Genomic DNA, 12919 nt, shown 5'->3' on the forward strand with positions numbered 1-12919 from the left:
AAATCAAACATCATTTGGTTTGATATTTCTCAATGTTCATAGTGTCCACAGTAGTTGCTCAAAAACAACTCTGCTTTGCTTGACAAAAAGGTAAGTTTTGGTCACTTAGAAAAACAAATGACCCTTTTACAAAATGTGTAGTAAAATCAAACAACATTTTGTTTGTGTTGTTTGATGAGAGAATTACATGAGGAAAAATGATACACAGACTTGGACACGAAAACCTGTGCCATTTTATAGCATCAAACCATATAATATTGTACACACTAATAATCATACACTTTTCTATTCACCACTGGATACAAAATTGTAAAAACATGCATCCTTTTAAAACCTCCCCCCACCCCCAACGAAATCAATATAAGAACAAAGAACAAAGACAGATGATTAGCAAATACCTCATTTTGTCCTATTTTTTCCTCTTTCATTGAGAATCTGATCGTGATCATGCTTCTTCTAGGGGGCTTCTTCACTTCATACACTCCACAAGGACTGCAGAGGGAAGGACAAATGAGAAGATAAACTCAGCTGAAGTAGTTTGAAGCTATGCTAATCTTTCCTCACTTCCTCGGGAGATGAATTTTTCCTGTTTTCCCTCCCCGCACCCGACGCGTCATCCCTGTCAACAATTCGTCACAATTGTGCATATTGCCATGATAGAATATATACTGTGTAAAGACAAAATGAAACGTAGATATCTACCGGAATGGAGATGCAAATCGTGTTTTCTCTCTCGGCCTGCCGATGGCTTTATCCTTTGGAGATGACGTTTTGCCTCCCGTGCCAGCTTGACGCATCATCTCTGTAAACAAGAGAGTTGCATAGTCATATGTAATAATTGTTAGGATCGCACAACAACGCACACAATCGATCTAGATGAACACAAAGAAATAGGAGAGGGAAAATGCAAGAAGGAATATTGGCTAAAGCATTTGTATGGATGACTTCGGGTATATACCGAGAAAATATAGAGAATAGAGAAAGTACATCTTCAAAGTACTGCCTAATGGGTATATATATAGTTTTAGTTTACTATGTATAGCTTTACCAGATATAACCACCTACTATATATAAATATCTACCATATATTTCTCGGACTTCTATAAAGGCATTGGTCGTATGATTGCTATCTTCTTATTTAAGAGGCATAAAAAATAGTTATTTACCTCGTTTCCTCTCGAGCTCTTGATCAAGCTCTTCTTTCCACTTCCTCTGTATTTCAGAATAGTGTTTACTGCTAGATCAGAAAACACGTTACTCACCCAGATATCAAGAATGCTACAGATGTTAATGATACTAAGCCTGCTAAAAGAACATCCAAAAGTTCAAACCTCGGACTACCAGCTTCGGGCTGACCATCAACTAGAAGTCCTTTCCAATCATTGAGTTGTGACCTCTGATCATTTGCATTACCCCTGCTGCTGCTATCACTCCCTGGAGTCCCAGTGCCAAAGGCATCGAATGCTGGGGATAGATGACCGGGACTTCGACTTGGTGACCGACTTTTTGGGGGCAATTTCAAGTATTTAGGAGTAGTTTCATCTTGTTTACTCTCTACAAAAACTGGAGAGCAGGATGCATTCAAACTATTATTGTAAAACTCCTCATATAGTGGTGACTGCAGTTTCTTCAATTCAAGAGCCTGAGGCATTGAAATCATGTACAACAATTTAGATCAAACAGGTTCATTTAATAAAACTGCAGAGAAGGGGATAATTAGAAAGACGAACTAGTTGCTATTTCAAACTGAAAATCCAAACCTTCTTATCCAAGAATGCTTTAATTTTTGATTCAGTAAGCTCATCCTCATCTTCAGAAAGTGATCGTCCACTAGGAAATGAGAAGTTTTGGTCATCATCAAAAACTTCAGAACAGCTGCCAGGTGCTAGAGTTTGCTCATCTAAATCGCTTCCTTGCTTTACTACTGAACTTTGATCAAATTTGCAGTCCTCATCATCCGACGGCTCACAGATTGGGTTATAACTCTATATAAACCACCCCCACCCCACCCAAAAAAAAGAAAGAAAGAAAAAGTGAAGTTAATTTCCAGAGATCTCTGGACGGAGAACTGAAAATGGATCCAAACATTTTCCTCACCTTGAAATTCCCAGATGTCATAGAAGACCTGAGTTTTACTTCATCTAACATAAAATCATCATTGTCATCAATCTGACACATTTCATTATCACTGTTGTTTGTTCCCCACGTATCATTTTCTAGTTTGTTTGCGGTGTATAGTTTTGAGCAGCTCAGACTATCCAAATTACAAATATCACTTGATCCAGGATGCGTTGGAGTTTTGCTGTCAAGAAAAAAAAGTGTGAAAAACCTTAAATATTGCAAGCAGGTGAATGCACAATTCTTCTAGTCGCTGAATTTTTAACTTCACCTCATTTCAAGGTCGGGAGTATATAAAAGTGAATGGGTATCCAAGGGCTCCTGAAGATGGCAAATTTACCGTTACAAACAGGAAGACAAATAATCATGAATAAATTATTCTGATTCTTTAATCCTCTAACCGTGCATGCATCACGTGATACAAGTAGAGATTCTGGGTCCTCCCCAGTAACAAAAGGATGCTGCACGCAACAAAGCCGGACGGTTAGATGATAGTTAAAACAATCGCTCCTTTGGCACTATTTCTGTCAGTCTATGCATCTGACAATTTGTTCTTGTCGAGTAAAACAAAAATATTAATCAAGTAAAAAATCACCTTCAGGAGTTCAGATGCAGCTGGTCTTAAGTTGGGTTCCCTGCAATTATGCCCACATCAATTTGACTTTCCATAAGAAATAGTGTCAAAGAGAAGCTAAAGAAAAATATTTCAAACGAATCTCAAAGTTGGACCATTGTTAACTTATGATTAGTTTTCTTAAGATCAGGGTTAGAAATGCAAAGAAATGAAACGTACTTCTGTAAACATTTCAACAGAAAATCTTTAGCTTCAACTGAAAGCTGCTCAGGGATTGGTGGATGAGACTTTGTTGTGCCAATATGAAAAAGAGCAGCAACCTAAAAGAAATGTATTGTTAGTTTCCTTTACAAGAATAATTTAATCCACCACCATTCAAACATCTTCAAGTAATAAGATACCTCTTGATACTGTTGGCTCCAAGGAGGCTTTCCTGTAGCCATCTCAATAACAGTGCATCCAACACTCCATATATCCGCAGAGCTAGGAATAATTATCACATACTTACGATCATCCATCTCATCAAATTAAAATTTAGTCAAAGGCAAGGCTACATAAGACCAATTATTTGTTTTCTACATAATTGATTCTCTAAAAGAACAACTATCAAAATTCAATCATAATTGAGCTCGAACCTGCTTCATTGACTAAAAATATATTTGCTTCAAAAAAAATTTGTCAAAAAAAAATTAAAATCAACATTTAGCAGTTAATGATTGATATCAAATATCCCGAAGAGAATGTAGATTCTAAGTAGAGTTTGACTTCAGTCAGTTCTTACAAACTATGCCCAGTCTGCAGAATTACTTCAGGAGCCATCCAATATGGAGTACCCTTCATAGACTTTGCACCTGAAATTGTAGCCTACAACAATGAAATCTTGATCAGAAGGCAGATACCTTTCAAACCAAATAAAAGTCAAGGATCACAGACTTTACCAGCTCGACAACCTGTTTTGATGCACCAAAATCAGCAAGCTTAATGCATCCCTTGTTATCTACAAGAATATTCGCCCCCTGCAATAGAATACAAGAGACACGTCATATTTATAACTGACACAGGGGAATGAGAAAATTGTCTGCAAGTAATAATGATCATAACTAACACCGACCTTAATGTCCCTGTGCATGATACCATTCTTGTGCAAGTATTCCAGTCCCAGTAATAACTGTTTNTCATATTTATAACTGACACAGGGGAATGAGAAAATTGTCTGCAAATAATAATGATCATAACTAACACCGACCTTAATGTCCCTGTGCATGATACCATTCTTGTGCAAGTATTCCAGTCCCAGTAATAACTGTTTGGTATATGTTCTTATAACCTACATACAGTTGGTATAAAGGATTAGACACTCGATACTCTGACGCTAGAATGATCAAAGTAGAATATAGAATAACTTACTGCTTCAGGGAAGGCTCCAAATTTCCCCAAAAGTGATGATATTGATCCACCAGGGACAAATTCCAATAATATATTTACAGAATCATCCTCACTAACCGTGCCCAAGTATCTCTGAGAAACAACACAATGTATTCAGTGGGAAAAGTAATGGGCTTCTTTATATAAATGGAAGAGAAGGCCATACTCACAACAATATTTGGATGAGAAAGATCCTTTAGAAGTTTCACTTCTTCCTCAAGCTCCTTAACATGAGCCTGGTTGCAACAAAAACTACTCAAAATTGACAAATAAAGGTCATTTAGATATGAAATATGCATCAACTTGTTCAAAATTTCTTGCTGTTTCTCATTTTTCAGTTCTATTTGAAAACTTTCGTAATTCCTCATAAATCATACTAATATAATATTCATTAAGCAGCCAACAAATTTTTATAGCCTTTTGGAGCTTAAAAGCAAGCCACATAATATGTAAAAACAATAGAAACTTAATATTATGAAGCACGAGATTAAAAAATAAAGATGAAAACAACGAAGCCTTGTTTAAAATTCATGTTAACCAACACAAAAAGGAAGATTATAACTTNTGAAGCCTTGTTTAAAAGTCATATTAACCAACACAAAAGGAAGATTAGAACTTTCAAGTATCTAACTCATATCAATTGAAATCTACAATTANCGAAGCCTTGTTTAAAATTCATGTTAACCAACACAAAAAGGAAGATTATAACTTTCAAGTATCTAACTCATATCAATTGAAATCTACAATTAAACAAACTCAAATTAATTAATTCAAACAATTTTTAGCGACTGCATCAGGAATGTGGTTAGTGGCAAATGCCATATATAGTCAGTCATCTGTGATCCAAGATTACCAACTATGTATGCACCACCTCTATATATAGACTATAGTATAAGTATAATCTTAGTTTGGAGTAATGAAAGAACAAGTAACCAATTCAACCAAACTAGAAAATCACATTTGATAACTTCACAGACGTGAATCACAAAATTGTAAAATTATAATCAGCTGTCGAAAGGCACACTAAAAAGCAGACCTGCGCTTTCTCCTTCGAAGCGCCATTTGCAGCAATCAGAACCTGAAAGAGAACAACGAAGAAAATTATCAAAATGAGATCCTACACCCGACAAAAACAACCAAAAAAATGAAGAAAATCCAAAATCGAATCAGAACTCAAACAAAACATCGGTTGCAGACAAGAGAAATGGAAACTCAAAAGCAAGCTTCAAAAGCACAATTCACCAATAACAGATGAGTAAACATTACAAAGACGTAACCAAGAAACCAAAATCGAACTCCAAAGCCAGAAAACCTGTTTAACAGCGAGAAGCTCGCCAGAGCCAAGATTCATGCCCATATACACCCGACCAAAGGCGCCGCAGCCAATCAACTCGCCCTTGCGCCATCGAATCGGAGGCTCAGTTTCCTTGAGAATCGGATGATAAGCCGACGACGATGGCGAGTGTCTAGAAAACACTCTGGACTTCCTAATACTGGAGTTAATCTTATCAACTAGGGCTCCAACTCCAATTGCCGGGGAATGCGAATCCTCATTCTCAACAGGAGCACGAAACACCAATGATCGGCGAACAGAAGCAAAGATATACGCCGCAGCCAATCAACTCGCCCTTGCGCCATCGAATCGGAAGCTCAGTTTCCTTGAGAATCGGAGGATGAGCCGAGGACGATGGCGAGTGCCTAGAAAACACTCTGGACTTCCTAATACTGGAGTTAATCTTATCAACTAGGGCTCCAACTCCAATTGTCGGGGAATGCGAATCCTCATTCTCAACATTAGCACGAAACACCAATGATCGGCGAACAGAAGCAAAGATATCTTGCATTTGAGTGATCGGGAGAGATTGAGGGAATGAAGAATCTGCGAAGAACAGGGAAAAAGGAGAGTTTCCGATTAATGGCGGTCGGCAAGAAAATCAGAATCTAGAGAGAGAGAGAGAGAGAGAGAGAGAGAGAGGAGGGAAAAGAAAGTGGAGAGAGATTTTCAAAAAAAGGAAATGAATTAAAATAAAAACATTAAAATAAATAATAAAACTAAAAATAAATAAATATATAAATAAATAAATAAATAAATAGAAGCCGACAGTGCCGTTCTTAATTGTGAAGGAATCAGTCTAAAAACAATTTTTATTTTCTCAAGATTCCATCATTTAAATAAATTATAATTACAATTTTGAATAATTTAATTAATAAAATTTTGAATAATTTAATTAATTAAGTTATAATATATATATATATATATATATATATATATATATATATAATTTCAACTATTATTATTTTTCATTTTAATCATTAATAATGTTCGAAAATTCGAACTTTTAATCTTTAGTTGTATATATACTGACTAATTGAGCTAGGTTCAAGTTGATAATATTATGTATTTTTAATCCTAATATTTTATATATTAGTACTGTTATCGATAATAATTTAGTTTTTATAGTTTAAAAAAATGTGTAATTACATATCAAATTTTAAATTATAATTTCATTGGGTTGAATTTTTTAAAAATAAAAAATTCNTTTTTTTTTTTTTTTTTTTTTTTTTTTTTTTCGGGTCAACTCAATCAATTTAACTAACTTGAAACTTGTGTTACAATCCAACCCAACCCAACCCTAACCTACCTTATTTTTAATATTATTACGGACATTAAAAATATTTGACATTTGTAACCGATGTTAGTGATTCACTGTAACTTGTGAATATTTGATATGTGAATTTTATGATATTTTACTAATTAATGTATCATATATTGTCGATAAATATAATTTTTTTAAAATAATCATGATCGGGTCACCATAATCATGATCGGGTCACCAACCTAACCAACACGAAATTTCGAGTTTGATTTTTTTAAAAACGAGGGTTGAATAATAATCATGATCGGGTCACCAACCTAACCAACACGAAATTTCAAGTTTGATTTTTTAAAAACGAGGGTTGGATTGGGTTGTAAACTCTATTTAGGTTGCTCGAGTCACCAACCTAACCAACTTGAAATTTCGAGATAGTTCAAAGGATTTTTCTGACCTAATCTAACCCATATACACCACTAAAAAAAGATCGCCAAAGGGGACAATATCTACGAGCAAGAGGTTTCCACACTTTATAAAAGAATGTTTCGTGTAATGACCCAGGCCCACCACTAGCAGATATTGTTCTCTTTAGACCTTCCCTTACGAGCTTCCTCTCAAGGCTTTAAAACGCGTCTGCTAGGGGAAGGTTTCCACACCCTTATAAATGGTGTTTTGTTCTTCTCCCCAACCAATGTGGGACATCACAATCCACCCCCTTCGGGGCCCAGCGTCCTTGCTGACATTCGTTCCTTTGTCCAATCGATGTGGGACCGCCACCAAATCCACTCCCCTTCGGGTCCCAGCATCCTTACTGGCACACTGCCTCGTGTCTACCCTCCTTCGGGGAACAGCGAAAAGGTTGGCACATCGTCCAGTGTCTAGCTCTGATACCATGTATAACGGCCCAGGCCTAGAATAAAACACCATTTATAAGAGTGTGGAAACTTTCTCCTAGCATATGCGTTTTAAAGCCTCAAGGGAAGCCCATAAGGGAAAGCCCAAAGAGAATAATATCTACTAGCGGTGTGGTTGGGTCGTTACATTTCGTTTCCTTCCCCAATTGATGTGAGATCTCAGAATCCACCCTTTTGGAGCCCAACATCCTCGCTGACCCTCGTTCCCTTCGGGGCCCAGCGTCCTTACTTGCACACTGCCTCGTGTCTACCCCCCCTTTGGGGAATAGCGAGAAGGCTAGCACATCGTCTAGTGTTTAGCTTTGATACTATTTGTAACGGCCCAAGCCCAGAACAAAACACCATTTATAAGGATGTGGAAACTTTCCCCCAGCAGACGCATTTTAAAGCCTCAAGGGAAGCCCATAAGGGAAAGCCCAAAGAGGACAATATCCACTAACGGTGTGCTTGAGTCGTTATATTTACTTTTCTTCCCCAACCAACGTGAGATCTCACAATCCACCCTTTTGGAGCCCAGCGTCCTTGTTGGCACTCGTTCCCTTCAGGGCCCAGCGTCCTTACTGGCACACTGCCTCGTGTCTACCCCCCTTCAGGGGAACATCGAAAAAGCTGACACATCGTCTGGTGTCTAGCTCTGATACCATTTGTAACGGCCCAGGCCCAAAACAAAACACCATTTATAAGGATGTTGAAACTTTCTCCTAGCAGACACGTTTTAAAGCCTCGAGGGAAGCCCGTAAGGGAAAGCCTAAAGAGGACAATATCTACTAGCGGTGTGCTTGGGTCGTTACATTTCGTTTCCTTCCCTAACCGACGTGAGATCTCACAATCCACCATTTTGGAGCCCAGCGTCCTTACTAGCACACCGCCTCGTGTCTACCCCCTTCGGGGAACAGCGAGAAGGCTAGCACATCGTCCAGTGTCTAACTTTGATACCATTTATAACGGCCCAAGCTCAGAACAAAAACATCATTTATAAGGGTGTGAAAACCTTCCCTTAGCAGACGCGTTTTAAAGCCTCGAGGGAAGCCCGTAAGGAAAAGCCCAAAGAGGGCAATATCCACTAGCGGTGTGCTTGGGTCATTTACATTTCGTTTTCCTCTCCAACCGGTTGAGATCTCACAATCGACCCTTTCGGAGCCTAACATCCTCACTAGCACTCATCCCTGTCTCCCATCGACATAGAGAGAAAAGGCTACAAAAACCAATAGACTCAGACCCATATCTGATTTGATAACATGTAATGCATTTGCTCAAAGAAAACCCCATTTCTTGCGCTACACTCGAAAACCCAAACAAACCCATCAAACCCCAAGACTTTCCATTCCACCCGATTCTTTTTCATGTGAAAATGTTTGTTTTCCACCCAATTTTCTGGGCAAACAAACAAAATTCCTCTGCCCAACACCAATTCTACAATCAACCTCCCTCACCCATTTTCATGGAATCCTTAAACCTTTTCTCTGCATTTCGATCGAAGCCAAAAACAAGATTCTCCACTTTTTGGCGCCAAGCTCTTCAAGGCCAAACCGTCAAAGATCGATCAGAAAGCTCAGAATCCATCGATCTGTAAGTAAGTTCTTCGTTCCGCATTTCAAGATCCAAATGCGTTCTGTCTGATTGCGATCAATATGTTTAAAAAACGAAGCAATGCGATGATTCTTATTGATGTTTTCTGTCTTCTGGATTTGAACTTTGCATCCCACTTTCGGTTTTGAAATGATTTTCCCCACATTTTGTTTCAAATTTGGGGTCCCCAGAAGGTATGATCCTGCAAATTACTGCTATGGAAAAGGGAACTTTATAGCTTTATGTGATTTTCTTGGAGTTTTTGGCCTGCCAAACAAAATCCCATTGGTTCATCATTGATCTGTGCTTTTCACTTTAACATTCTGATGGAGGAATGGAATCTCTATGCTCTGCTTTATTTTCTCTCTGTGTTGCATATACCAATAGGGATTTGTTAGAAGAGTGCTTCAAATGCTTAACACTTTCACATTGTGATTTGTGTCGAGGATTGAGGATTGTTGGGAGGAGTCCCGCATCAACTAATTAAGAGAATGATCATGAATTTATAAGTAAAGAATACATCTTCATTGGTATAAGACCTTTTAGGGAAACTAAAAGCAAACATGGTATCAAATCCACACTCTTAACTTAATCAGGCCAATAGAATCCTCAAGTGTCGAACAAAGAAGTAGAGAGTCTCGAAGATGTAGTAAAAAATGACTCAAGTGTCGAACAAAGGATGTACTTTGTTCGAGGACTCCAGAGAAAGAGTCAACCTCGATTAAGGGGAGGCTGTTTGAGGGCTCCATAGACCTCAAGGGAGGGGAGGCTCTGTGGTGTACTTTGTTCGAGGGGAGGATTGTTTGGAGGGAATCCCACGTTGGCTAATTAAGGGAATGATCGTGGGTTACACCATCGTGGAGATTCGTGATTCCTAACAATTTGAAGCCTTGAAAATTTGCGCTCGAATGGACCCAAATGGACCCAAATGGCATAAACTATTTGTCCTTGATGACTATGTCTGAAAGGAAAGAATAAAAATAGACTAAAGCTACTTTATTCATATTCCTGAGGTATGAACCGAACCAGAATCATGAGAAACTGCTGTCTACAGGCCAAAGTTATGAATAAACAGGTTTTGAAACCAACTTTTTCTTTCTCTGCTCATGAGGAACTGCCTAGCTTTTCTGCTTGTACAAGTCAAGAATGCTCAAGCAATGAACATTGAGAAGGTTATTCAAGAAGCTCTAAATTGTAAGCCTCGTTTTTTCTGATGCATTTCAGACATTATATGTCCTCTTTCTTCCCTATCTTTGCCCAAAACTGGCCTCCTCAGGGTCTTTGAGCCACTTCCATATGCAGTTTTCCTCTGACTTTCTTTGAGATAGCCCCCGCTTCGTTCTTCGAAGTACGTGATCGATTGCTTGGAGAACTCGATTTCGATCATCTGGGTAAGATTTAGATTCTTTTCCTTGTGAGTTTTTGATGATTTCTGGTGGAATGAATGAATTGTTCATATGCTATTGCTTTAGAGTTCAATATCCTTAAACGAGGAGTTTTCTTGTCTGATACGGTTAGAATACTTTAAATCTCTAAGAACACAACCCTGTCTGTGGGTCTGCACATTTCAGATTCAGAAACCAAATCAAACTTTTTTCCCCTTCTATTCTCTAAGAAATCTTTGAATCAATTGGTGGCACCGTGACGTTTCGTTCATTTCCCTACCGAACGGCCAAAAACGATGCTGATCGTTTGTCATCTTCTTCCATATCTCTATAATTCAAGTTTCTGAACATGTTTTAGAGAAATATATAAGGCTTTACAACATGGCTTCTGAATCTGTAGGAAAATAATGTATATACCTTACAATGATCTATTTTATTATCAGATTTGGAAGGGACCCACCAGTATTATTAGATTGTTTCTTTACCATTCACTGAGGATTCTGTATGAATTAGAGTGATTAAGTTTGTTTTGTATTGTGCAGATCTTGATGAACATAAGAAAAATGGCAGACAGTGACATTGATTTTCTAGCAGAAACAGATTCACCTCTTGGACTGGGTGAATCTGGGAAGCCTATACCGAGCTCACCTCGAGTGTTGTCGATTCTTTCCTCTGTTTTCGAGAGGTCGATTCAGAAAAATGAAAAGTTATTGAAAAAACTCAAAACGAAAGACAACGTTACGGTTTTCCATGGTTCCCGAGCACCGACCATGGGCATTGGACAATATATTGATCGTATCTCGAAGTATACATGTTGTGGCACTCCTTGCTTAGTTGTTGCCTACATATACATTGAAAGATATCTTCAAAAGATGGATGCTTACCTTACTTCTTTGAACGTCCATCGCCTTCTGATCACCAGCATCATGGTTGCAGCGAAATTTAACGATGCCGGGTAAGTTCCGATATCACTTAGTTAACTTTATAATTCGCTCGAGATGACAAGATTTTGAGCTCTGCTAATATTCTGTCTTTGTTGGCTTATCATTCATACATTAACTTGAGATCATATGGAGAGGAATCCATAGTTTCAACATTTATATGAATAGCTGACACTTTTGATAGTGAAAATGGGATAAACATATGATTTAGTTCCTGATATTTGGTCATTCTTCAATTTTGTCCAATATTGAAAGTTTGTTTTTGTCGAAAATATCCTATATTTAATATGATGGAACGGACATTTGAAAATGTACCCACGAATCGAAAACTTCATAAAGACCCTCACATGGCATACTACGTACACGATTTCCTAGTATAGTGACATTCACGACATAGAATGAAGATATTCATCTAAGATATAATTGAAAGTTTTAAAAGATTAGGTACGAAATATGAAAACAACTCAAAAAGTGCTTGCAAGATATCAATGTGCAGCTCAAACTAGAGTCATGCTGCTGAACCGATATCGAACATCTTATCTATGCATGCCCGAAAATTGCTTTGATGTTATAACACAGCTTATTGTGCCATGCTGTGTGCAGGTGCCATAACAACACTTTCTTTGCCAAAGTAGGAGGAGTGAGCACAAAAGAAATGAACAGAATGGAGATAGAATTTCTGTCCAATTTGGACTTCAGACTTCATGTCACTGCAGATGCTTTCAGAGCTCATTGTTTGCAGCTCCAAAAGGAAGGTTTTGGGGAGAACCCGATCGATCATCGACCCGTTAACAGAACTCGAGCTAAATGTTTACCTCAAATTGCAGGCTATACTTGCAGAGCCGTTTAAACATTCGAAAGGAAATCTATCTTCCTTAGCTTTCTTGGTTAGTTAGTATTGAACCTAAGCTCCAATTTTAAGCCAAACCCAGAAAGTAGAATGTTTGGAAGAGGACATAGTATTGTAGAGATTCAATGGAAAATGTTTCTTATGAACTGCAAAATCTTATCATTTAATGATATGATTAATTTATTTTGAGAATTTGGTTTTTTGGGTTCTTCGAAAACTTGCTAAGTTTTTTACGATACCTTTAAATGTCGGGGTATGTAGTTCGAGTTTCGGGTCGAACTAGAAACACTAAATAGCCATATCTGTTTTGCAGCCAAATTTATAAATGTCTAAAGAAGATTTAAATAGTTATGTTTCTGTACTAGAACGAAAATGTTAAAATTAATTAAATTGAACCAACCAAAATTGATAAAATCTATAAAAATCTAACCAAACACTAAATAGCCACACCTTTAAATGTCGGTGTTTATTTTTAACAATTGGTTTGGTAAAAAAATATTAAAATTAAAAAAAGTTCATTTATCATAAAATTAGCTAATTTATAAAAAA

At 37.5% G+C, this 12919-nt stretch overlaps 2 protein-coding genes across 6 annotated transcripts; one reads left to right on the forward strand and one right to left on the reverse strand.

Annotated features, from left to right (window-relative positions):
* Window positions 1-210: 210 nt before the first annotated feature.
* On the reverse strand, window positions 211-6085 carry LOC111798174 (mitogen-activated protein kinase kinase kinase NPK1-like). The gene is made up of 19 exons (XM_023681175.1): window positions 5926-6085; window positions 5430-5693; window positions 5154-5195; window positions 4288-4353; window positions 4100-4210; window positions 3939-4019; window positions 3631-3708; window positions 3474-3556; window positions 3094-3175; window positions 2912-3012; window positions 2714-2753; window positions 2520-2579; window positions 2390-2439; window positions 2098-2302; window positions 1761-1985; window positions 1332-1642; window positions 1167-1237; window positions 703-802; window positions 211-619 (listed from the first exon to the last, which is right to left on the reverse strand). The coding sequence occupies exons 1-19, from the start codon at window positions 5959-5961 to the stop codon at window positions 550-552; spliced, it is 2076 nt and encodes a 691-aa protein (XP_023536943.1). The 5' UTR covers window positions 5962-6085; the 3' UTR covers window positions 211-549.
* Window positions 6086-8878: 2793 nt separating this feature from the next.
* On the forward strand, window positions 8879-12560 carry LOC111798250 (cyclin-P3-1-like). Of its 5 annotated transcripts, XM_023681282.1 has the most exons (5): window positions 9026-9198; window positions 10208-10388; window positions 10497-10585; window positions 11122-11534; window positions 12124-12560. In XM_023681282.1, exons 4-5 carry the CDS (start codon window positions 11128-11130, stop codon window positions 12368-12370), a joined length of 654 nt encoding a protein of 217 aa, XP_023537050.1. In that variant the 5' UTR covers window positions 9026-9198; window positions 10208-10388; window positions 10497-10585; window positions 11122-11127; the 3' UTR covers window positions 12371-12560. The 5 variants fall into 5 exon arrangements, with proteins under 5 accessions (XP_023537053.1, XP_023537050.1, XP_023537049.1 ...); XM_023681281.1 differs by having other exon boundaries at window positions 9026-9194; window positions 10208-10585; XM_023681285.1 differs by lacking the exons at window positions 10208-10388; window positions 10497-10585 and having other exon boundaries at window positions 8879-9194.
* Window positions 12561-12919: the final 359 nt, after the last annotated feature.

The sequence above is a fragment of the Cucurbita pepo genome, chromosome LG07 (genome assembly GCF_002806865.2).
Source record: "Cucurbita pepo subsp. pepo cultivar mu-cu-16 chromosome LG07, ASM280686v2, whole genome shotgun sequence".
Classification (NCBI taxonomy): domain Eukaryota; kingdom Viridiplantae; phylum Streptophyta; class Magnoliopsida; order Cucurbitales; family Cucurbitaceae; genus Cucurbita; species Cucurbita pepo.